The sequence below is a fragment of the Dermacentor albipictus genome, chromosome 1, assembly GCF_038994185.2.
Source record: "Dermacentor albipictus isolate Rhodes 1998 colony chromosome 1, USDA_Dalb.pri_finalv2, whole genome shotgun sequence".
NCBI classification, from domain to species: Eukaryota; Metazoa; Arthropoda; class Arachnida; order Ixodida; family Ixodidae; genus Dermacentor; species Dermacentor albipictus.
In genome coordinates, this window is record NC_091821.1 from 90,896,784 (window position 1) to 90,919,128 (window position 22,345).

The window sequence follows — 22,345 nt, forward strand, 5'->3', positions numbered from 1 at the left end:
AGAATGCGCTTTTTGCTCCAAGCCTTGAAAACCCGCCGTAAGTATAGCGATTAAGACATCCGTCCACTTATGGTGCGAGCTTTGTTTCCAGCTTGTCTTTGTCTTGAAAATAACGTTTAATAGCCGGCTTCCTGTTTCCGAACGTTTTCTCTCTCAAGTATTTGCATATAAATATGCCTTCTTAGGCCACCTTGTTGTTCTTTCCTGCCATATTCATGGGCTAAAAAAAGCCCTTTGTTTGTTTGCTCGCCACCATTTATGAACTGAAAACTCCACAGGCGTTTTTTCTAAGTCTGCACACAAAGCATCTGCTTGGAATTTAGTACCTGAACACTAGCAGGAGGGTGTTGTCTGACCACAGACGAGCTCATGTATTTAAAGAGACGTAAAGACGACTGCTGCACGGGAGTGATACCTAGTTCGGGTATCGTTCGTCTATGCGTGATGATCGTGCGGGTGTTATCAGTAGGATGTGTTGAGGAGCTGAAAGGCCTAAGCGAAATTGTTTTACGGGAACGCTACATCACCCATGATAGAAAGTGGTGCCGCTCCGATGTTCACTTTGATCAGCAGATTTCTGAACTCTGCAATTATTGCTCACCTAAGACACGAGGTTTTCATCATCCTAGATCCAGCAGTCCGCGCACAATGACTAATAGATAGGTCAGGTGAATGAAATGCCGCGCCGTATACATTGTTCTAGGTGTCAGGTAACGAATCAGCTCTCCTTTCAACTTCGATCACGCAAGTGTAAAAAAAATAATAAAAATAAAGAAATATACGAGAGATAGGGAAGAAAATAACGGAAGCCCACGAGGCTTTCTTTTGGGGTTTTGCTCACCTGATTATCATGAGTTATATAGCAAAGCTGCTGGATATGTCCTATATATCTACAACCTTTGGCCTCAGCTTAGGTAATAAGAGAACAAGATGCCCATATATCGAAGCGTTCCCGATAGGGAGCAGGTTTGGTCTATTAGCTCCATGCCCTTAAGCTCTTAATACCTCAAGGCACTTAATCTTTTAATCCGGCTATGCTTTCGAACGCCTTGTAGTCTTCGTCTCCTGCGTGCGACGAAGGCGAGCGATGCTGGCCCCTTGGCAAGGCTGTACGGGACGGCTCGCTCAGGCATTAGTGAATATTGGTGCGTCGAATGAGTCCAATCCATGCTGGCCCACTATTCCTGGTAATCGCGCGTGCTTCACCCTCTGAGTGGCGTCTGCGCAGGGACTACATCTACCACGTGCTGCTGGGCAGCAAGAGCAAGCACTTCAACCTGTCCACGCTGTTCTCGGACGAGCGACTGGGTGACTCGCAGCCCAACCGCGCGCTGCTGCCCGACCAGCCGCGCACCGACAGCTTCGCCGTGTACCAGACGGCCGTCCACTACGACTACGAACAGCAGGGCGGATCGCCGCACCACCAGAGAGGCCAGCACCAGCAGCATCGCAGGCCGCCGCCGCGCCAGCACCGAAGGCAGCAGCAGCAGCACCAGGAGCCGCAGTTCCACCAGCCGCCGCACCAGAACGGCGACGATTGGGCCGACACCACGATTGTGCTTACGCCAACGTTCGTCTACCACAAAAGGTGACTACAGCAACCGTCGAATGGCCAACTGGAGGGAACGCAAGGGATCATAGCCATTCCTTTTGCAGCGAAGTTATCACTGCTGCTGCGCCGGCTCGTTTTAGTTCTTGAGATATATATTCAATAACTATGGCCTTGGAGTTGGTTGGCGGAGGAGCAATTTTACATGACAACAGAACGCTACCCATTTTCTAATAATAATAATAATAATAATAATAATAATAATAATAATAATAATAATAATAATAATAATAATAATAATAATAATAATAATAATAATTTACCCGCCGCGGTGGCGCAGTGGTTAAGGCGTTCTCCTCCTCAGCACGAGGTCGCAGACTATAGAGGGGGGGGGGGGGGCGTATTCAAAAGCGCTGTACCTTAGGCGCACGTTAAAGAATCCCAGGAAGTGAATCCATGGTTGAAATAGTCAGTAACGTTTACGTCGGAATGCTCCGCCATGGCTATGTATGTATGGGGCGCCGTGTAATTAATAGCGATATTTGGTTCTTCACTGCTTGACTTTTTTTCCCGATGCGCACATGAGGGCGTTGTCTGCGAATTTCAACAGTACCGCTGGTTGCATGGCCACCAGCAGCAGAGTGCCTCAGAGTTTAAGCGGAGTCTTCAGGGCACTGCATGCTCTCCAAGGTAAAAAAAAAAAAAAAAATGATGCCTGTCTGCTTCGGAGGCCGAGTAGGCAAGTCCTGCAAAGTATTGCCGCATTGCTGCCATGCTGGCGAGTTCTTTCATCAGCTGTATATATTACAACAGTGCGAATGTGCATTCAGACTCAGATTTGCGGCGAACGCTGTCATAGCCGCCTGGTGAATAAATAGCGGACGTAAGTGCCTGTGCGTTGTCTGTCGGCGGCGTGCTGTGAGAAGGCTGCCTGACGCTCTGCGTAGAGACCTGGTGAAGCGGGCGCCCGAGGTGGACCCGGCCTGTCCCGTGCGCACCATGTTCGTGTCGCCCAAGGCTGGGCTCAGCGACCGTTCCCAGTGGAAGTACGTGGTCAATCTGCAGGACAGGGACCCTTCGGCTAAGCAAGTCATCCGCGTCGACGTCTGCAGGTAGGACACGTCTGCTCTCTTCTCGACCCTCAAGAGGCCACGAGTAACCGCGAGGGAGTGTCGATTGATTGCGTGATTAAGTATTTAATTAAATCATCATCAAACGCCGTGACAATTTTATTTTATTGAATAATTAAGGGAGACACTGCTTTTTAAATAATGCTTCGTTTTTTCTTCATATACGCCAGCAAGTACAGTTCTCTCTTACTAAAAAGAAATACGACTCTTTATCAGTAACTGTCGCAGTGTCAGAATTCATTGAAATAAAGCTCCCTTTCCCTTTCCTAGCTGTAGCCTTTGTAACCCAAGCGGACACTGTAAATGACTCCCTCCGCCACTGTTGCTGCAGCATGTATGGAATGCAAAAGACTGCTTACGATAGCAACCGAAGTAAAACTATGAATCATCATCGTCATCATCGTCCTCACGACCAACCCAAACAGTAATGTTCCCTTATTAGTGGGGAATTTTCATCAGGCAGGAAAAGGGGAAGGAGGGGCATTCATCAGCATAGTAATAAACAACGGCCGTTTATACAACCACAAGAAATATCGCCAGGACACTGGCGGAGAGTCGCCTGTGACAGCGAAGAGGAGATAAGCGAAAGTGGCACAGCGCTTCGGCACTGTTTCTCTCTCCTTTCTCAAGAAAAGCTAGCTAAGGATCTGAAAAAAAAAACAAAAAAAAAACAATCAGCGAATTTTCACATGCACCATCTCTGTCGATATCAGAGACGTGCTTGAAAGCGACATTTCGTTCATCCTTGCGTTGTCTTTTCTTCATAGTTCAATCTTGTGTATACGTTAGTGAGACGCTATACGAACGTTATTGGAGAGCTGTAAAAACCATCAGCTAAAATCACTCTTGCGAAACGGTCAATCAGTATGCACACTACATAGGGTGGACAGTTCAGATTGGTACAAAAGAAGGCACGGTCGACTCCCAACGGGCCGATTTTGTCGCATGACAAAGCAGTGCACCTGTCAACGCTCTTTTATGTTTCACTTCTTCGCTTCATGCTGGATATCAGTCGCAGTATTGCGAAATATCGCCCAGATGTGGCATCCTGCCAAACTCACCGTACACTCTTCCAGAAGAACGTGTTTCTACGCGCGCAGCTTCCAGGGGCACAAAAATGTGCATTTCTGTTTGGCGTTAAACCATGAGGAGCGCAGCTTAATAAACTGCGTTTAAAGTTAACTTTTATGCGAAAGTGCGTAGCTGGAAAACTTCACTGAAGTTACGTAAGCTATCGTGGAAACCTGACTACCTTCACTAATGTTCAGTTTTGTTCCCGTTAGACTTCCTCCGAACCTATATTTCAATGAAGGAGTTGCATTTGAGAGAGAAGGCTAAATGCTACCTGTTTGTAGGAAGCAAAATTTTTATTTAGGAGACGAAATGTTTTTGGAAATATTTTCTAAAATCGATAAATTAAAGAAAAGGAAACGTAATCAAAATGTCTAACTCCGTAACTCTGCAACAAAGACAGATGTCAGTATATCGTAAACTGCATCTGTTAGAGTGCCTGAAGCGCACAACGCGCATAAGCTTGCAGCTTACGGGAAATGAATCTTTTAGTTTATGAATTTTCACGAATTATTTCAAACAGGAGTTTTGCTCACAAATTATTGACATGTTCCGGAGCGGCGTATATCAGTTTTGTAGGCTTTACATGTCCCATGTTTACATGTGTTATGCCCTCCGCCTGTCCCTGTTCTTTTTTTCTTCTCTTTTCCTTTTTTCTTTTTTTTTTGCGCTTCACTTGCAGCATGTCGTACAAACATGGCTGAATTTCTACCCTTCCCAATAAATGGCGTTTACAGAATTGTGATATCGTTTTCTTATTGCTGAGTTTCAGTGTCGCAAACTTGATATTCGTTTCTCTTTTCCCACAGATTGCCAGAAGTCTTTATAGAAATTTGAGTGCGTACTTGTTTTCTTTCTTTCATTTAATGGCACGCAAAACAGTTTGAAGCAAAGTGAACAAACAGCAACATATTAATGGCAGAGTTTCGCCCGAAGGCGGACCATCTAAAGCGATGCCGCAAGGTTTAGCGTTGCGCTCGAACTCCTCGTCTGCTGTGTGTGCGCGGCAGGAACAGCGCCCTGGCATAATGTACCAGGCGTGCGTGTCACACCGCTGGCGCGATGAAGAACGCCGGCGGCGTCGCACATCAACAATGCACAAGGTGAGTCCGGCGGAAAACCGTCTGCGTTTTCGACAAAGACAAAACCTGCACGTCTTCGTTCCTACGCAGTGGGAATGTCTTATCCCAAGTGTATGCTCAGAGCCATTCTTCTTATGCTTTCCCCCTTAAAACCTGAAGACAGAAGCACAGTCTTTCGGTAACTGAGCACTATAAGAAACGACGTGAGAATTCTGTTAACTGTATCTATTGGGACATCCATAGGCGCCGAGTACGGGGGACTGCGGGGCCCTTTCCGATGTTTTCCGGGGGAGGGAGAGCACCGCCGCCCCCAGGGATGCCGAAGCCTACTCACCCCCCCCCCCCCCTGAAGAGTCATTAGCAGAGTTCTAATACCCACATTATTTGAGGTTTCTTTTGAGTTGCCTCTACTTTTTCACTTAAAATATTAATGTGGCTAAATGCTTACTGCCTCAATGTTGGTGCGGACGTGCTAGGCTTTTAAATCACACTTTCGCCTTATTTCCGTATATCCTGACAATAGGAGGGAAAGTGCATTAGAAGTACCAGCGGCGCATACCTCACTTGTATTTCAATATTTTTTTTAATTTCCACTGCGAACACCATGCACAGACACAATATATTTAAATATATACAGGGGACAAAGTTTATTATCTTCCTTGAAGATATTAAGGAGAAGGAGGTAGCCAACTGACAGTTATTTCTAACAGTTTGGATAGCCTATGTGCCTAGGGAATGAATATGTTGCTATTTGTTCACCTCGCTTCAAACTGCTTTGTGTACTTTTTTGACCCTGAAAAAAAATTGCTGACTTCAGTGACCCCTTTGGCAGTCTTTTACCAACGATGTGTGAAATGCACGTGAATGATATGTGTCTCGGTATTGCTTCGCTTTCCAGTAGGCAATGTTAATGACTCAAGAAAAGAAAACTTCTAATAATTTACAACGTTTATGGAAACATCGACACTTGCATGCAGAGGCCACAAATATATATAATTCACTCAGCAATTGGAAAGAGGCGAAGCCAGATTCACTCGAAATCAAAATCAATAGCAGTCAATGCAGCAGCGCTTATACTCGGACTCGCAGCAAAAAAAAGAAAAAAGGAGAAAAATTCACGCAGAAACTCCTCTGCGCAAGCATTGTGTCTACTTGCTTAGCTTCACGCAGCGCGGTGTCATTGTGAATGTTATAAAACTTGATCGAACCAGTATAAACAACAGCGCTGAGGCGACACGAACTGCTGCGGATGGCGGTGCAAGGTGAATTGACGACGCAAGCAAACTACTGCAGGGGGCGGCGCCAGGTGCGCTGATGACGTTCCGATAACTATAAGCAGATCACCCGTTAGCGCCTTAACCATCGGCGTCGAACCGTGACCAACCATACTCCGGCGGCGTATGGCGCGGCTGCGTGGGCCCCTATCTTGAAACCGATCTGCGCAGGGCGCAGAGAGTGCGGCTAGTGCTCATAGCTTCGTGAGTGTTGTGCTCTCGCCGCTTAGCGAGAACGCAACAATTGAAGCGAGAGGCAGCACGAAGGTGCATTCGCTCGCTGCTGCGAGCCCTATATTGAAAGCGATCATCTTACGGGATGGGTAGAGTGAAAACTAAATACACAATACTAATGGGCGACTTTAATGCCAAGGTAGGCAAGAAGCAGGCTGGAGACAAGGCAGTGGCGCAATATGGCATAGGCCCTAGGAATAGCAGGGGAGAGTTATTAGTAGAGTTTGCGGAACAGAATAATATGAGGATAATGAATACCTTCTTCCGCAAGCGGGATAGCCGAAAGTGGACGTGGAGGAGCCCGAACGGCGAGACTGGAAATGAAATAGACTTCATACTCTGCGTTAACCCCGGCATCATACAAGATCTGGACGTGCTCGGCAAGGTGCGCTGCAGTGACCACAGGATGGTAAGAACTCGAATTAGCCTAGACCTGAGGAGGGAACGGAAGAAACTGGTACATAAGAAGCCGATTAATTAGTTAGCGGTAAGAGGGAAAATAGAGGAATTCCAGATCAAGCTACAGAACAGGTATTCGGCTTTAACTCAGAAAGAGGACCTTAGTGTTGAAGCAATGAACGACGATCTTGTGGGCATCATTAAGGAGTGTGCAATGGAAGTCGGCGGTAACTCCGTAAGGCAGGATACCAACAAACTATCGCAGGAGACGAAAGATCTGATCAAGAAACGCCAATGTATGAAAGCCTCTAACCCTACAGCTAGAATAGAACTGGCAGAACTTTCGAAGTTAATCAACAAGCGTAAGACAGCTGACATAAGGAAGTATAATATGGATAGAATTGAACATGCTCTCAGGAACGGAGGAAGCCTAAAAGCAGTGAAGAAGAAACTAGGAATTGGCAAGAATCAGATGTATGGGTTAAGAGACAAAGCCGGCAATATCATTACTAATATGGATGAGATAGTTCAAGTGGCTGAGGAGTTCTATAGAGATTTATACAGTACCAGTGGCACCCACGACGATAATGGAAGAGACAATAGTCTAGAGGAATTCGAAATCCCAAAGGTAACGCTGGAAGAAGTAAAGAAAGCCTTGGGAGATATGAAAAGGGGGAAGGCAGCTGGGGAGGATCAGGTAACATCAGATTTGTTGAAGGATGGTGGACAGATTGTTCTAGAGAAACTGGCCACCCTGTATACGCAATGCCTCATAACCTCGAGCGTACCGGAATCTTGGAAGAACGCTAACATAATCCTAATCCATAAGAAAGGGGACGCCAAAGACTTGAAAAATTATAGACCGATCAGCTTACTGTCCGTTGCCTACAAACTATTTACTAAGGTAATCGCAAATAGAATCAGGAACACCTTAGACTTCTGTCAAGCAAAGGACCAGGCAGGATTCCGTAAAGGCTACTCAACAATAGATCATATTCACACTATCAATCAGGTGATAGAGAAATGTGCGGAATATAACCGACCCTTATATATAGCTTTCATTGATTACGAGAAAGCGTTTGATTCTGTCGAAACCTCAGCAGTCATGGAGGCATTACGGAATACGGGTGTAGATGAGCCATATGTAAAAATACTGGAATATATCTATAGCGGCTCCACAGCCACCATAGTCCTCCACAAAGAAAGCAACAAAATCCCAATAAAGAAAAGCGTCAGACAGGGAGATACGATCTCTCCAATGCTATTCACAGCATGTTTACAGGAGGTATTCAGAGACCTGGAGTGGGAAGAATTGGGGATAAAAGTTGATGGAGAATACCTTAGCAACTTGCGATTCGCTGATGATATCGCCTTGTTTAGTAACTCAGGGGACCAATTGCAATGCATGCTCACTGACCTGGAGAGGCAAAGCAGAAGAGTGGGTCTAAAAATTAATCTGCAGAAAACTAAAGTAATGTTTAACAGTCTCGGAAGAGAGCAGCAATTTACAATAGGCAGCGAGGCACTGGAAGTCGTAAGGGAATGCATCTACTTAGGGCAGGTAGTGACGGCGCATCCGGATCATGAGACGGAAATAATCAGAAGAATAAGAATGGGCTGGGGTGCGTTTGGCAGGCATTCTCAGATCATGAACAGCAGGTTGCCATTATCCCTCAAGAGAGAAGTATATAATAGCTGTGTCTTACCAGTACTCACCTATGGGGCAGAAACCTGGAGGCTTACGAAAAGGGTTCTACTCAAATTGAGGACGACGCAACGAGCTACGGAAAGAAGAATGATAGGTGTAACGTTAAGGGATAAGAAAAGAGCAGATTGGGTGAGGGAACAAACGCGAGTTAATGACATCTTAGTTGAAATCAAGAAAAAGAAATGGGCATGGGCAGGACATGTAATCAGGAGGTAAGATAACCGATGGTCATTAAGGGTTACGGAGTGGATCCCAAGGGAAGGGAAGCGTAGCAGGGGGCGGCAGAAAGTTAGGTGGGCGGATGAGATTAAGAAGTTTGCAGGGGCGGCATGGCCACAATTAGCACATGACCGGGGTTGTTGGAGAAGTATGGGAGAGGTCTTTGCCCTGCAGTGGGCGTAACCAGGATGATGATGATGATGATCTTACGGGACGGACAGACGGTTTGATCCGTTGGTTAAGCACAGAAATGCTTACGCATTAAAAAAAACAGGCTTCAGTGTCTCCGGAAAGGTGAAGTAGGTAGCGAAGTACACGACAATTACACGAAGGAAGGTCCTTACCGTATAAATCCGTGTAAGAGCCACATCCGTGTAATGGCCGCACCCCCAACTTGACAGCCAATATGAGAAAAGTTCAAACCGAGAAGGAATGGGGTTCGGTGCGTTGATTCTGTTACAACTGTTACAACTGTTACAAGCGTTACAACTGTTATTAAAGGTTACATATAGTATGGGTGGGTTCGGAAAGCTGGTCTGCCCCCCCTCCTCCCCGGCAAAATGACAACTTTCCGCTTATGGATACATCCAAAATGGGCGAAAAGGATATTATACGCCATTATGAAATCTACCAATAATTCACGAACGGGACTTTTGTTGACACTCACGTAGATTATATACGTAACAATTTTACGTAAGCTGTGAACTAACACATCATAAAGGTCCGTTTTAGGCGATCTAACAGATAAAAGTTACAGGATTGTGGCATCTATTATTATTGGCTCGGGTTTGGCAAATTGTAGACGTTATGCTTCAATCTTATAATTTATGAATTTTCACGAATCATTTCAAAACATTCTGAAGTGATAAATAAAAAAAAAGTTGGTCGGAATTTAGCTACCGCTAATTGTCAAATTATGCGACAGCAATCTTATAAGTTTGAAAAGTATATATTTTTACACATAGGTACACCCGTGAGCAAAAGTGTACAGACCACAGGGTCGCCGAAAAAACAGAATCTCATCGTCATTAACAAGCACAAACGGAAACTGACAAGTGCACTAGCTAATTCGTAATACCAAGTTTAGACTGCAGTCTTTAATTTCTAGTTGTATTAGCTGACAGAGGAGTAATTGAGTTTTATCGCGCAATCCCTGGTCCGCATACTTTTGCTCACGGGTGTACAGTGACGTTAGATCCAACGCACGTGCTGGAACGTGTGCGATCGAAGCGAAGCTTAGCGATGCGTTAATTTAAATACTGCAAAACTGTTCATCCTCTGCAGCACACTTTGCAGCATGGCGAATACTGGGCCCAGCATATATCATGTCGGCGGGCCAGTTTGCCATTGTACTATATCCAGGATCCGCCCACTACTTCCGACGTACGGTAGACCTCTCGACAGCTGCGCGCGCGTGCGTCATTAGTGACATTGCACATCACTCATTTATAAAAGTAACGTTTCGATACCTCGTATCTCTTACCAACTTGCTATTTGCTGCACACTTTGACGCGCTTGTGCACGTTCATACGCCTCGAGTTTTCTGTTATATATACCTCCAAGGCGGGTGAAGTTTATGAGGAAAGTTGTGGCTCATGGTGGGATCGAGCCCTGCTTTTCAGTGCAGCAGCCCAACGCTCTAGCCACTAGACCACGGTCGCACGCACGCTTCTCTCGTGCCAAAGTCACCCTTTGAAATGTGTGGCACGTGTAGATTTTTCGCACTTTCCCTTCGTGTCAGCTAACGCTTTGGGACGCTGTGTTAGACTGCACGGCCTTCGAGATCGGCCCATATTTTTCGTCGGGCGCACACCTACAAACTGGGTGCAGACCGCCTATAATGCTGTCGCATTAAAATTTCATTCCGAAGACTCCTATCTTTGGCTCTTAAATGCAACAAACTTCATTCGGAGAGGTTCGGAGGTTGTGAGAATTTCTGCCTTCTGGTTGACCTCCCTGCCTTTCCTGTTCTTGCTCTCTCTCTCTCTCTCTGCGTGTAATTGAATACTTCAGCTGTACTTTAGCGTGTACTTGAATAAATCAATCGGAGTTGACTCTGAACAAGTAGACGGTATACGGTGCAATGGCTACACGTAGAGGCAATCGTAGTGCCCCCACCCACCCCAAAAAATTACCCACTTATATATTCTGATGAGAGCTTACAAAGCAGTAGAGTGCAGCCAAGACCAACCACAGTGCAGCGAAGAATTTGCCCATTTTGGTCACCTTTCGCGCAGATACAAAATCAGACAAGTGCACACTGCGAAGGTTAACGAACCGTCAGCTCATGGTTGCACTATGTGTGTGAATTACACCATGCTAGAGTGTGTATATTTCTTGTTTTTCTATTGTCGAACTGCATGCGACATTCTCTCGCTTTCTTTCTTTTTTGTTGTTGTTGCTTCTCGCATAAATATTCTTATTTTGCGGAGTGCTGTAATGTTTATGTATGTAGTGCTTTGTTACTTATTTGTTTTATTTTGTTTTTACTAACAGTAAACAGGTGTAGTCGCTCCCGAATACCACACGAAGGGATTCTCCGAAAACAAACAGTGCTCACCAACGCGCGTTATGCTGCTGTTTTCGTCAAGCAGATGTTGGTGGGTCTAATCGGTTGGCCATTGTTGCTGTAGAGTCAGCGCACGTGCAAATACACGCACAAATTCTGAAAGAGACTAATGCGCGCGCCACGTGTATGTCTCACATGTGTCTACCCGATGCGTTGCCTCTACAACATCAATACTTGTCTTTTTTTTTTTAATTTTCAGCAAAAACGTTGCGCTGTTTAAGATGTTTCTGGGAGCTTTCCAGTTCAGTGACGCCATAATGTCGAACCATGACATTGCTTTGCTCTGCTTACGCTCGCAGATCCCCGGACACTGCCTGCTCGAACGCGATCAGCTTGCCTTTCGGCTACACCAGCCGCTGCACGCAGAAGTACTTGAAGAAAAAGCTGCTCTCGCTCGACTCCGACGGCAGCGGCACGTCGGAGGAGAACTTCTTCGTGCCTTCCTGCTGTGTCTGTGAACTCGTCCGCGATGTGGGCAAGAAGTAGCGCCCCTTCCTGGATCGCGCGTGCCGGGGGCAGGATGAACGGGGTGTGTGTTGAAGTGAATGCGGAGATCAGACTTTGACCGAAGTGGCTTCGAGAGTGACATGGGAAAGAGTGGATGGGATGAACGATCGCCGAGCGACCCGACTGCTGCCACGGTGCCTCTTCTACGTGTGTTAATTCTGTACATGCGCAAGGTAGCCTGTACACATTTCCATGCTTGTGCTCATTTTCGACATTATCTTGATAAAACACTGTACAGCGGCGGCGGCTGTCTGCTGTGCCGTGGGACACACGCTTGTCTATGCAAACCTTCCGTCATACGGCCCGTCCTCGCGGACAGCCCATGTCTGACACTGAAGCGCGCACGCACTGGTCACAACAAAATCGCACCAGCGCATAAATATGTCGACTCTGCAAATGTCCTCCTTTACTAAGCGGATGTGCTGTGTTGCTTTTCGCTACCAGCATTCAGGGCTACGCGTTGCCTCTTAGACTATAGGGATATTCGTAAACACGGGTTTCTGATCTGGCTGGCGCTCTAGGCTAAAGAGCCGTAAAATTTCGCAGGAAATTGATCTGCGGAGCATCTATCTGTCGCCAATAGAAGTACTCAGCGCAACCGCCGTGTTTGCTTAGTGGCTTTGAGGTTGCGGGGCCAAGCATGAGGTTCCGGGATCAAAACGCGGCCGCGGCGGCCGCATTTCGATGGGGTAATCGAAATGCAAGAACGGCCCGTTTGCTGTGCACTGGGTGCACGTTAAAGAACCTCTGGTGGTCAAATTTAATTTGGAGCCCCCCACTACGGCGTGCCTCGTAATCAGATCGTTGTTTTGGCAACGCCCAGAATTTAATTTAATTAAACACCCAGCACGGTGCAAGCAGCGATCAAAGCCGCACAGCCATACCTGCGACGGCTGGCTCAGTCAACATTTTTGAAATTATGACGACTGCGTTCTGGCGCCGAAAACGTGGTGGTTCTCCGAAAGTCGGAAAACTCGAACCTTCATAGTATTCCTAAAAGCGAGGTTGTGCCAGTTACAAAAGAAAGAAAGATCGAGAGAGTAAGTTAGTGACAGATACCTAGCAATGTAATAAGCAAAAGCTTTATTTGACTCTTATTGCTTGAAAAGTATAGTACGCGCGCAAGCCATCACCACTACTTTAGGGTGTACAATAATGTGTCAAACATCGTATAAGACTACATTTAACAAAACATTCAGCCACAGATAAACACACTGTATACATGATAAATACGAAAACAATGAACGGTATCAAAGAACGGTCCCTCCGCAAGAGAGAGAGAGAGAGACAGAGAGAAAATAACATTTATTAGTCCCAAAGGAAGACCTTCGAATTGACGGCCCATGTCCGCACCAGCCTGGCCGTGATATTCATATTCATGAAATGCTACATAGTATACAGGGTGGGCGTTTTCCCTAGACAGATAAATTTTTTATCTTTTGTTTAGTAAAAAAGAAAGCGCCCAATTTATACTGAGCCACACAAAATGTCAATTGAGTATAATGAACAAGCACTATAAAAAAAAAACATGCACTGAGTCTTGCCCCTCTGCTCTTGGCCAAAAATGAAAACGCTCTTACAACAAAAATATTAAGACGCGAAAGAGGAAGAAAACGAAAAAGATCCGTAAGTCCTAGTTCAGTAGCTCTGAACGAATATTAAAGGTACGTCGAGTGCGTTTTCTTCATTCTAGCTTTCCCATATTGGGACTTAAGGAAGCTTGAAAGAGTAAAGTTATTTTTTCACTCAAAAAGTTTCTTTTTAATTGACTGTGAACTGTGTATTGGCGAAGGCACAGTGCTGAGCCATTGAAACGCGATACTCGGCGTGCATGGCTACTAGAGCCTTTTGTGTCATCGGTCAACGCTTGTGAAACTGAACTCGTGCATTTTTGTATGCGATGACAATATGAGCCTTTGTGGCACATATTGTGACTGCATGTGGCCCCCCTTTGACCCCCCAGCACTTACTCGTGGCGCAAAAATCACCGGCAGCCATGCGCTCCGAGTACCGCATTTCTATTCTGAGCATTGCACATGATGCATTCATACATGCTATTACGAATTTCGATACTCATGAGATGGGATTCCCACAAAGTACGCGCCCTACAGCATGGACTCCAAGAAGTGTGGAGCGTTTTCATCAACTTGGCAGATGGAGACATGCCAAATTAGAAGCTTCAGACGTTATTGTAAAGTTAGTCAAAGGTCTGCTGCGCGTTTTTCTTCTTTTTTTGCGATCTCTGAAACAGTCGGAACAACCACGTCAGGAAAACGTGGCTGATCCCACATGCATCGGATATTGATTACCGTTGTCGTGATATTATTTATCGTGCTGGAGATGAACGAGAAGAAAGGGGGTCTAACCAAGGGGCCCGATTTTTATTAATCATAGCACGCCAACAAGGACGCCAAGGACAACACAGGGGAAATTACTTGTACTTGCTAATTGAATTAAAGCAACGATAAATTAATGGAATTGAAAGTGGACGAAAAAACAACTTGCCGCAGGTGGGGAACGAACCCACGTCTTCGCATTACGCGTACGTTGCTCTACCAATTGAGCTACCACGGCGCCGCTTGCCCATCTACTTTCTTGGGTAGTTATGCTTTACTCCTAGAACTAACCCTGGGAGTGTTAGCCAGCGCCAATACTAAGAAACCCTGGGGACGGATGTGGAACATCATTTCTGCCGCAGGCGTCACGAGTTCGTGATTATGCGAGTACGTACGAAATTCATCATTTCTTTAATTCAATTAGCAAGTACAAGTAATTTCCCCTGAGTTGTTTGTTGACTTCTTATGACATAGAGATATACTTGGAAACGTAAGTGTTCCAGTTGTTACGCGTTTAACTTTTTGAAGAAACAGGGATACGATGGGCGAGTGAAGGATCCCGCGTGTCTTTGAGATGTTTAGTAGGTGCCCCAAACTACAAATTATCATCTAGTCTTTGCGCTGCACCTAACCTGTTCAAATCTTCGGATGACATTCAGTGCTTTTGCTCTTAATCAAAAATTTGACTTATCAAAAGGCAGTTCAATCAGTGGACGCTGGGGCCTGCACATCATGCACAGGAAGCTTGGCAGGTTCAGCAGCCAAGCTGTCAATGCACAATGCCATTAGGCGCCACCCCTAAGTAATAAATTTACTTATTCCCACAAAACTGTATATGCTCCCCTAAATTTGGGAGAATATATACAGCAACTCTACACAAGGCCTGCACTCACCAAGAGTAAATGGCTTTGAACCTCTGCAGACACGTCACCATCAGTGTGGCGTCCTAGCCTCTGTTACGAACTTGTACCGCTGCACCACGATTACGGCTTTGTGGTCCCGTAGCGCTCGTCACCCGTTTCGTGACAGAGCGTTGGTAGCGAAGACTCCGAGCCAGGCGTCGATGAGAATAACAAAAGGGACTTTATACATTATATACAGGTTATCATACAGGACATGAACGGGTCGGCACTGGGGCCGAGTGCTCACAACAAACGCGACTGTTCTCGCACGGCGACGTCCGGCGAAAACGCGTGACACCTCTCACCCCAGTCGGGAGCGACACGGTCTCCCGGTGGGTCGGCGGATCCTGTTTTTCAGGCAGCGCGTCGCTGCTTTTATAATCCCCGAGGAACCATTGTCACTCAAACGGCCCAATACAAAGTCAGCACACGACGGTCGTCCGAGGGGTCCAACCAGCGACCGCGCTGGCCACCCGGTTCAAAGTTCGCGCGCGCGGAGACCTCCATGCAAAAGGAGGTGCGGCGCCGGGCTGTCTGGCACACGCTGACACGTCTAAACACGTCGCCTGCCGATGCTTCTCCCGCAGGACACCGCTGCCTGACGGCTCAGCACCTTGACTTGTGAAGGGAGAATTAGGGCGCTCGCAGGATAGATTCTGCATCTTGCAGATTCGGAATCCGGGCTTGTGGTAATGGCACAACACCTCCTCTAAAAATCTGCTTCGTTGTTATGTATGTGGAGCGTCACTGAGTGGGAGGCGAACAAGTATCCATATCATGTCAAAAATTCGCTAAAGGCTATTGTGGCATCACTGTCAAAAATCAACACCCACTATCCGAGTATGCAGCCGTCATGGAAATCGAGTTCAGTCAGTAATCGAGGCTGATGATGGTTTTATTCAACGCCCTAGAAAGTGAAAGAAACAATGTAAAGATTTCGGAACGAATATGTTGAATCGTGTCTGAAATACTGTTGCTATTCATGAAATCGTCATTATGTCCTCAAATACATCAGGCCCCGATTACATCTCATACAAGTGATGCGCAAGAAGAAGCACCCCCCCCCCCCCCGCCGCCTTTTTATTTTCTGCCGGGGTGGTCTACTTCCTCAAAATGGTTTACACACAAAGTGTCTCAAGTAATGCATGACGGGGTCCGATGAGGCGTCATATACTTACACAGGCGTTATAAAGGTGCAAAGAAATTTTGGCTTTTAAAATCAGTCGTTTCATATAAGGAGTCGAGCAGCCAACCACATATAACAACAGTCCGTGAAAGAGCGCACCTTTTCCTGCCATTGGGGTCATTCTGGAGCATGCTATAGTGACTGCAGCGCTTAAAACTATTCTCTGTCACATCAGCAGTCAGGAAAGCAGACACAATGGCGTGCATTGAACTAAGACGTATACTTTTGTAGCATAAATGCCTGAGTAAGTATTTGCAGGATATTAATAATCATTTATACATTAAAACTGCGTAAATGAAACCATATGCCGCATACGACACAACTAAAGAGATCTGACCTCTTGTAGGTGTACTGCGCTCAGCTGCGGACTTGAACCTCTATGCACACTTTCTGCCTGCGTACAGTAATAAAGTCGCAAGCTCTTGTCTAGAAGCAAGGCATGCATTCCTGCAGTTAACGCAGAGCGATTCTGCAATTTCGTGATGGTGACGAGCACTATAACTGGCAATCAAATATTTCAACACGTTGGTAAACTGCAGAACGTTTTCTTAGAACATTTCACACGAACAAGGACGGGTTACAAAATTGTTGCATAAACCATCAAAGATGATTGTCAAAGTAAGCGAATAGCTTATGTAGTCGGCAAATATCAAACGGATACTACTAGCAAAGTAGCGACTCTTCCGAAGTATTCTGCTGACGTCGATAACGGTGCTTGATGATATGGCGGCACAATTTATTGTCGACACGTTTTGGTAGGCGACGTCCTTATTGTGGATGAGACGGACGACGGCATTGGCCAGCTACCCCTTTTTACAAGCCCGACCCCAACTTTTAGAACTGGCTGGCAGCGGTGTAACGGATTTTGCGACGTGGTGCTGTGTCTGCGGTGAGTGCTTGGTTTTTGCTTTGAGTAGCTCTTTAGGCTTCGTTTTGTGGTTGTTCAGTTTAGAACAGTAGGGAAGCAGGATTCTTGATTGTTAGCTAGGAATTGTGTTTACCTAGTTGTGTTTAGCGAGCTGGACTAAGATATAAAGCAGCAATCACGGATTTGAGGACATTGGTGAGAAACGAATTGGTTGTCGGTGAGAAACTGGACCTAGAGGTACACAAGGAAATGATGAAATCGGAAATATTAAAGTTGATTTCCGGACAGGCCCGTGAGAAGCAAATTGGAATTGGGTTAGAACTCTTTAAGAAAAGAGAGAAACGGAAGAAGCACGGGACAGAGAGAGATAGAAGGACGGGACAGACAGAGAAAGAAAGAACAGGACAGAGAGGAACAAGAGAAAGATGCAACTTGACCTTGAAAGTAAACGTTCGGAGTTGTCTCGAGCGAGTGAAGGCACTCCGGAACGATCAGGTGAGGCAGAATCATACCGTATTTGACAGGCTGTTAAAGCCATTTGAGGTCGGGAACGACATGGGGTTGTTTCTAGGAAATTTTGAAAGGATTTGCGAGACGATGAACTTCGCTTCGGCCCGAGTACATGGCCACAGCAGTTGCTGTCTATGTTGCCGTGTGAGGCTGCTGAAGTAATCGCCAGACTCGGTGAGTAAGATGCATATGATTATGCCAAGGTTAAAGCCAGCCTTTTGAAGAAGTGCCGCCTTTCAGCTGAAGATTTTGGCAAGGGTTTCGAAACACGGGCAGCAAGCATAGCGACGGATATCCGGAGTTTGCATGTGGCTTAAAGGCAAACCTAGTCGAGTGGTCGAAAAGCGCGGAAGCGTACGAGAGCAGGGACATGATTATTGAATACATGTGTCTAGAGCAGTTTAGAAAAGCATCCCACAATCTGTGAAGCTGTGGCTGCAAGATAGAGGAAAAGTAAACATTGTGGAAAGGGCGGCCGAATTAGCCGAAGAGTACGCAACGCGTAGAAAGCTGAGCGCCGAGAAAGGAAGTTCGGACGGTCGAAATAGGCCGCGGAAACAATTTCCGTTCCAAAAGGGATCGCAGACGAAAAGACCGGAGCACGTAGACACGGCGAAAAGGACATCAGAAAAGAGCGAGAAGTGAAATGGCGAAACCGTACAAAAAAGCAGAAATGGAATTAGAATCTTTTAGGCCGATCCGCTGTATAAGTGCCACAAACTTGGAAATATCGCCGCGAACTGCGGGAAGCCTATAGAGTATTTTCATACGTGGAAGAAACAGACGAGAACATGTAACTTTTACGCCCATATCTTCACGACCTGCATATTAATGGAAACCATGCCGGGTGCTATGAGACAGTGCCGCCACTATGGACATTGCCTATCCGTCTTGCGATATGGTATGTAACTTCACTGGAGAGGCAGCATGGAATAAACAGGTTGTGTAAGAACACAGCGTGTGTCTACCGATGGCGAAAGTAAAAATCAGTGGGCCATTCGGGGAGCTCGTGACCGAGGCTGCAGTTTCCAAATTCTTGTCGCTGCAGTACCCTTACATTTTTTTCGAATCAGTCGCATCAGTTACTGCGTGAGAAGGGGCTGAAACTTGGAGAGGGCGTAGTACAGGCGTTGACGCGATACCTAGCTCGCCAAATCGCTTCGCTTTCATCTGAAAATGCAAAAGCCGATCCAGCAGAAGTAGCAAAAAAAAGGTAGCCTCGGCAACAGAAACCGAGCTAGGCTCAAGGGATGAAAAAGCGGTTGAGCAAATCCTGCCAGCTGACTAGCTCAACGAGTGCGTATCACAAGGCACGTGTCAAAGTTCACGTCTGCAGGGAGAGCCAGCTGACAAACTCACAAGCGAGACAGGGTTGATACTAGCACCGGCCTCAAAGAAATTTGATCGGCTCTTACGTGTGGACAGAGAGTCAATGGCAGCCGAGCAAAAGAACGACGTCAGCCTAGCTAAATTACATGTAACAGCTAAAGAAACCATTGCTAGGCGCAACGTGATGATGCATGAGAAAGGAGGCTTGATATATCGGCACTACAGAGACCGAAAGAGTAGGATTCTGGATCAGTTGGTCGTACCTACTAATCGAGGGAGGACCTTTTGGGTCTCTGTCATGGAAACGGGTGGTCTGGCCACCTAGGCAGTAACAAATCGAAAGAAAGATTGCTTATGGAAAACTACTGGCCTGGCTGTTTTAAAGACGTAAAAAAATTGTGAGATCATGCGACGCCTGCCAGCGCACGGGTAAACCAGGAAAATGATGGAAAGCTCCTCTAAAGGTATCCAAAGGTAGTGTCTCTACCAAAGACAAAGTCAGGTTACAGGTACATGTTTACCATGCTGTGTCCAGCCACAAAATTTCCGGAGGCAATCCCTCTGAAAGAACCCAGCTCCACCAAAGTGGTAGACGCGCTTTTGACAGTTTTCGCCTGAGTCGGGTTTCCAGCCGAAATACAGGCAGATCAAGGGTCAGTATTCACCATTTCACTGACTTCCACATTCTTACAAAAGTGCGGGGTAAAGTTCATACACAGTTCCGTCTATCACCCTGAGTCAAATAATGCAGATAGGGGTCATTCAGTGCTTAACCAAGTTTTGCGGGCGCTCTGTTACGAGCACAAGGAGGACTGGGAGAATTGACTTCCGGCTACTTTGTGTGCTTTGCGAATGGTTCCTCATGAGGCTACGGGGTTCTCATCAGTAGATAGTGTATGGGAGGACACTCCGTTCTCCACTGAGAATGTTGAGAGAGATGTGGGATGAACGAGGACAGTGCCAAACAGTGGTAGAGGACGTGCTGAATCAGCTGGAGCGGCTAAGTGCAACACAAGAACTAGTCGAAAAGAACATGGGCGGTGCACAAGAGAACGCCAAGCTATATTACGACAGGAATGCGAGGCTTCGTACGTTTAACGCCGGAGACCAGGTAATGATCCTCAAACCTTCAAGAAAGAACAAGCTTGAAGTTCACTGGGACGGGTCCGTTAAAGTGTTGCACAAACTTTCAGATACTAACTACGCTCTGAGAATGCCCGGTTGCAGGAAGGAAGTGAGGATATATCACTGCAATTTGATGAAGCCGTATGTAGAGCGGAGCGAAGTCGTTAACTATACCATCAAAGAGCAGGATGGCACTAGAACCAAGTTTAAGGAGTATAGGGCGACCTCCAACTCTGAAATCGGCCTAGAAGAAGTAGTAGAACACTCGGTAAGCTCGCACGCTCTAAGACCCGAGCAGCTATATAAGCTAAAAGGGGTGTTAGGGAAATATATCGACAGGTTCAGCGATCGGCCAGGTAGAACCGAACTAATAATTCATGAAATAGAGCTCACATCAACCGAACCAATAAGATCAAAGCCTTACAGGGTGTCTCCAAGACAGAGAGAGACTATGGAGGCAGAGATACATCTCATGCTAGAGTTGGAAGTTATTGAGCCCGCTGAGAGCGACTACACGTAGCCACTAATAATATTCCCTAATAAGGACCCTCGCCCGTGTGTTGGCTACAGGAAGTTAAATGTCATCACCAGGGATCAGCTGTACCCAATACCCAACATTGAGGAACGAATCGAGAGTCAGCGCCGCTAAATACATTTTGACTCTAGATCTCGTGCGGGGATACTGACAAGTTCCCCTTTCAGAAAGTGCTAGCCGCTATACCGCATTTATTATGTCACCTGTAGGCAGTTTTCACCCTCTCGTTCTTAGCTTCGGGCTGAAGAACGCGCCGTTTAGCTTCTGTAAGTTCATGGATATTTTCCTAAAAGACTTGCAAGAGTTCGCATTGCCATAGCTTGTTGACGTCGCAATTTTTTTTCTGACAGCGGGAAACGCCGCGTATCGCACCTCAAGCAGGTGTTCTCGCGGTTGAGGGAAGCAGGCTTAACGATGAAGGCGGAAAAATGTTAGTTTGGCTGCTCGCAGGTTACTTATCTGGGCCATGTTGTCGGCCAGGGCACGAGACGGCCGGCCGAGTTGAAAATAGCTAAGATTGGAAATTTTTCAGAGCCGCGCACGAAAACAGACATTCGTTCATTTCTGGGACTTGTGGGGTACTATCAACGGTACATTCCAAATTATTCGCAAATTGCAAGCGCTTTAACGGACGCCCTCCGAAAGGGAGCACCGAGTAACGTGCCCTGGGATACGAGCAGAGAGAACGTTTTCCAAGGTTTGAAAACGATATTAGTTTCTCATTCTGTGCTAGTTCAGTGCGACGCAAGCGACAGGGGTATGGGCGTGGTACTTATTCAGGTCAGTGATGATAATGAGGATCATCCTATTCTCTATGCCAGCCGTAAACTAACTGTAAGAGAGGAAGCCTATAGGGCTTAAGAAAAGGAATGTGTCTGTTTGGTTTGGGCAACCCAGAAGTTGTTGTGTTACTTGTACGGAGCAAGATTCATCTTCGAGACTGACCACTGCCCTGTGATGTGAATTAATCAAATGTGCCCAAAAAATGGCTGCTTGCTCCGATGAAGCCTCAATCTCCAACAGTACTTCTCCGTTAGATATAAGAAGGGAAAGTTGCATAGTAATACGGACGGCTTGAGCAGGCTAATTTGAAAATTGTTCTGCGTTTAGGGGTCCCGAAAAATTTTTATTGCTGTTGTTGTTTGTTAGGCCAAGGCGATCCCCTTTCATTTAGTAGGACTCCATCCATGATTGCTAAATTTGTCGGCACGATATTCCTTCGAAATTTGCACAGCGAAGTGCAGTATTTGTTGATTTGCACTCATGTTTTCCTTGAAACCTGGCGGGTGTAAAGCGAAATCCAAAATGCTTCATCTCTGCGCAGAGCCCTGTTGTGGGGTTCGCTTTGCCACTGCCTGTCATTGTGAGATGTTTTGGGGTATATGTCAGCATTTCGCAGCTGGTTGCTGCAAGCCATATCATGCCCCTTGCCACCATCGGGGAGCTTTCATCCCTCTTCTGCCCAGCGGTTATCAGCACTGGCCAGTCGAGATTTTCCGGGCAATGGAGGAGCTGTTACGATAAGTCTGCGGGGGTGGTGACCTTCTAGCCTCTCCTGCCCCGTTGCGACGAATCGCTTCGTAAAGCCAACAATGCGTCCTCTTCAGACAGCCCTGCGGCGCCAGTAAGGCGAGACACGTTTGGCGGACCGAGTATTGTTTGTTGGTTCACTGTCGCCTTCACGTACCAATGGTAGCAAGAAAACTCCTAGAAAAAGGTGTTCTAAGGCATTTCCTAACGAACCCGGGTAACCGCCACGGTCGTTTGACAGACGCCCTAGCTAACTGCTGGGTCATCCCAGGAACCAAGACG

General features: G+C 46.5%; 1 protein-coding gene and 1 non-coding gene across 2 annotated transcripts in view; one reads left to right on the top strand and one right to left on the bottom strand.

Annotated features, from left to right (window-relative positions):
• The window catches only part of LOC135920802 (uncharacterized), an 81,657-nt gene extending 69,644 nt beyond the window's left edge, over positions 1-12,013 (top strand). The window contains exons 3-5 of the mRNA XM_065455065.2: positions 1,229-1,588; positions 2,497-2,661; positions 11,535-12,013. Coding sequence (XP_065311137.1) covers positions 1,229-1,588; positions 2,497-2,661; positions 11,535-11,721 — 712 coding nt within the window. The 3' untranslated portion in view covers positions 11,722-12,013. The remainder of the gene's footprint in view (positions 1-1,228; positions 1,589-2,496; positions 2,662-11,534) is intronic.
• Positions 12,014-14,244: 2,231 nt separating this feature from the next.
• TRNAT-CGU (transfer RNA threonine (anticodon CGU)) lies at positions 14,245-14,316 on the bottom strand. Its single transcript has one exon. It is a non-coding gene; the product is annotated as a tRNA-Thr (tRNA).
• Between the last annotated feature and the right edge of the window lie 8,029 nt (positions 14,317-22,345).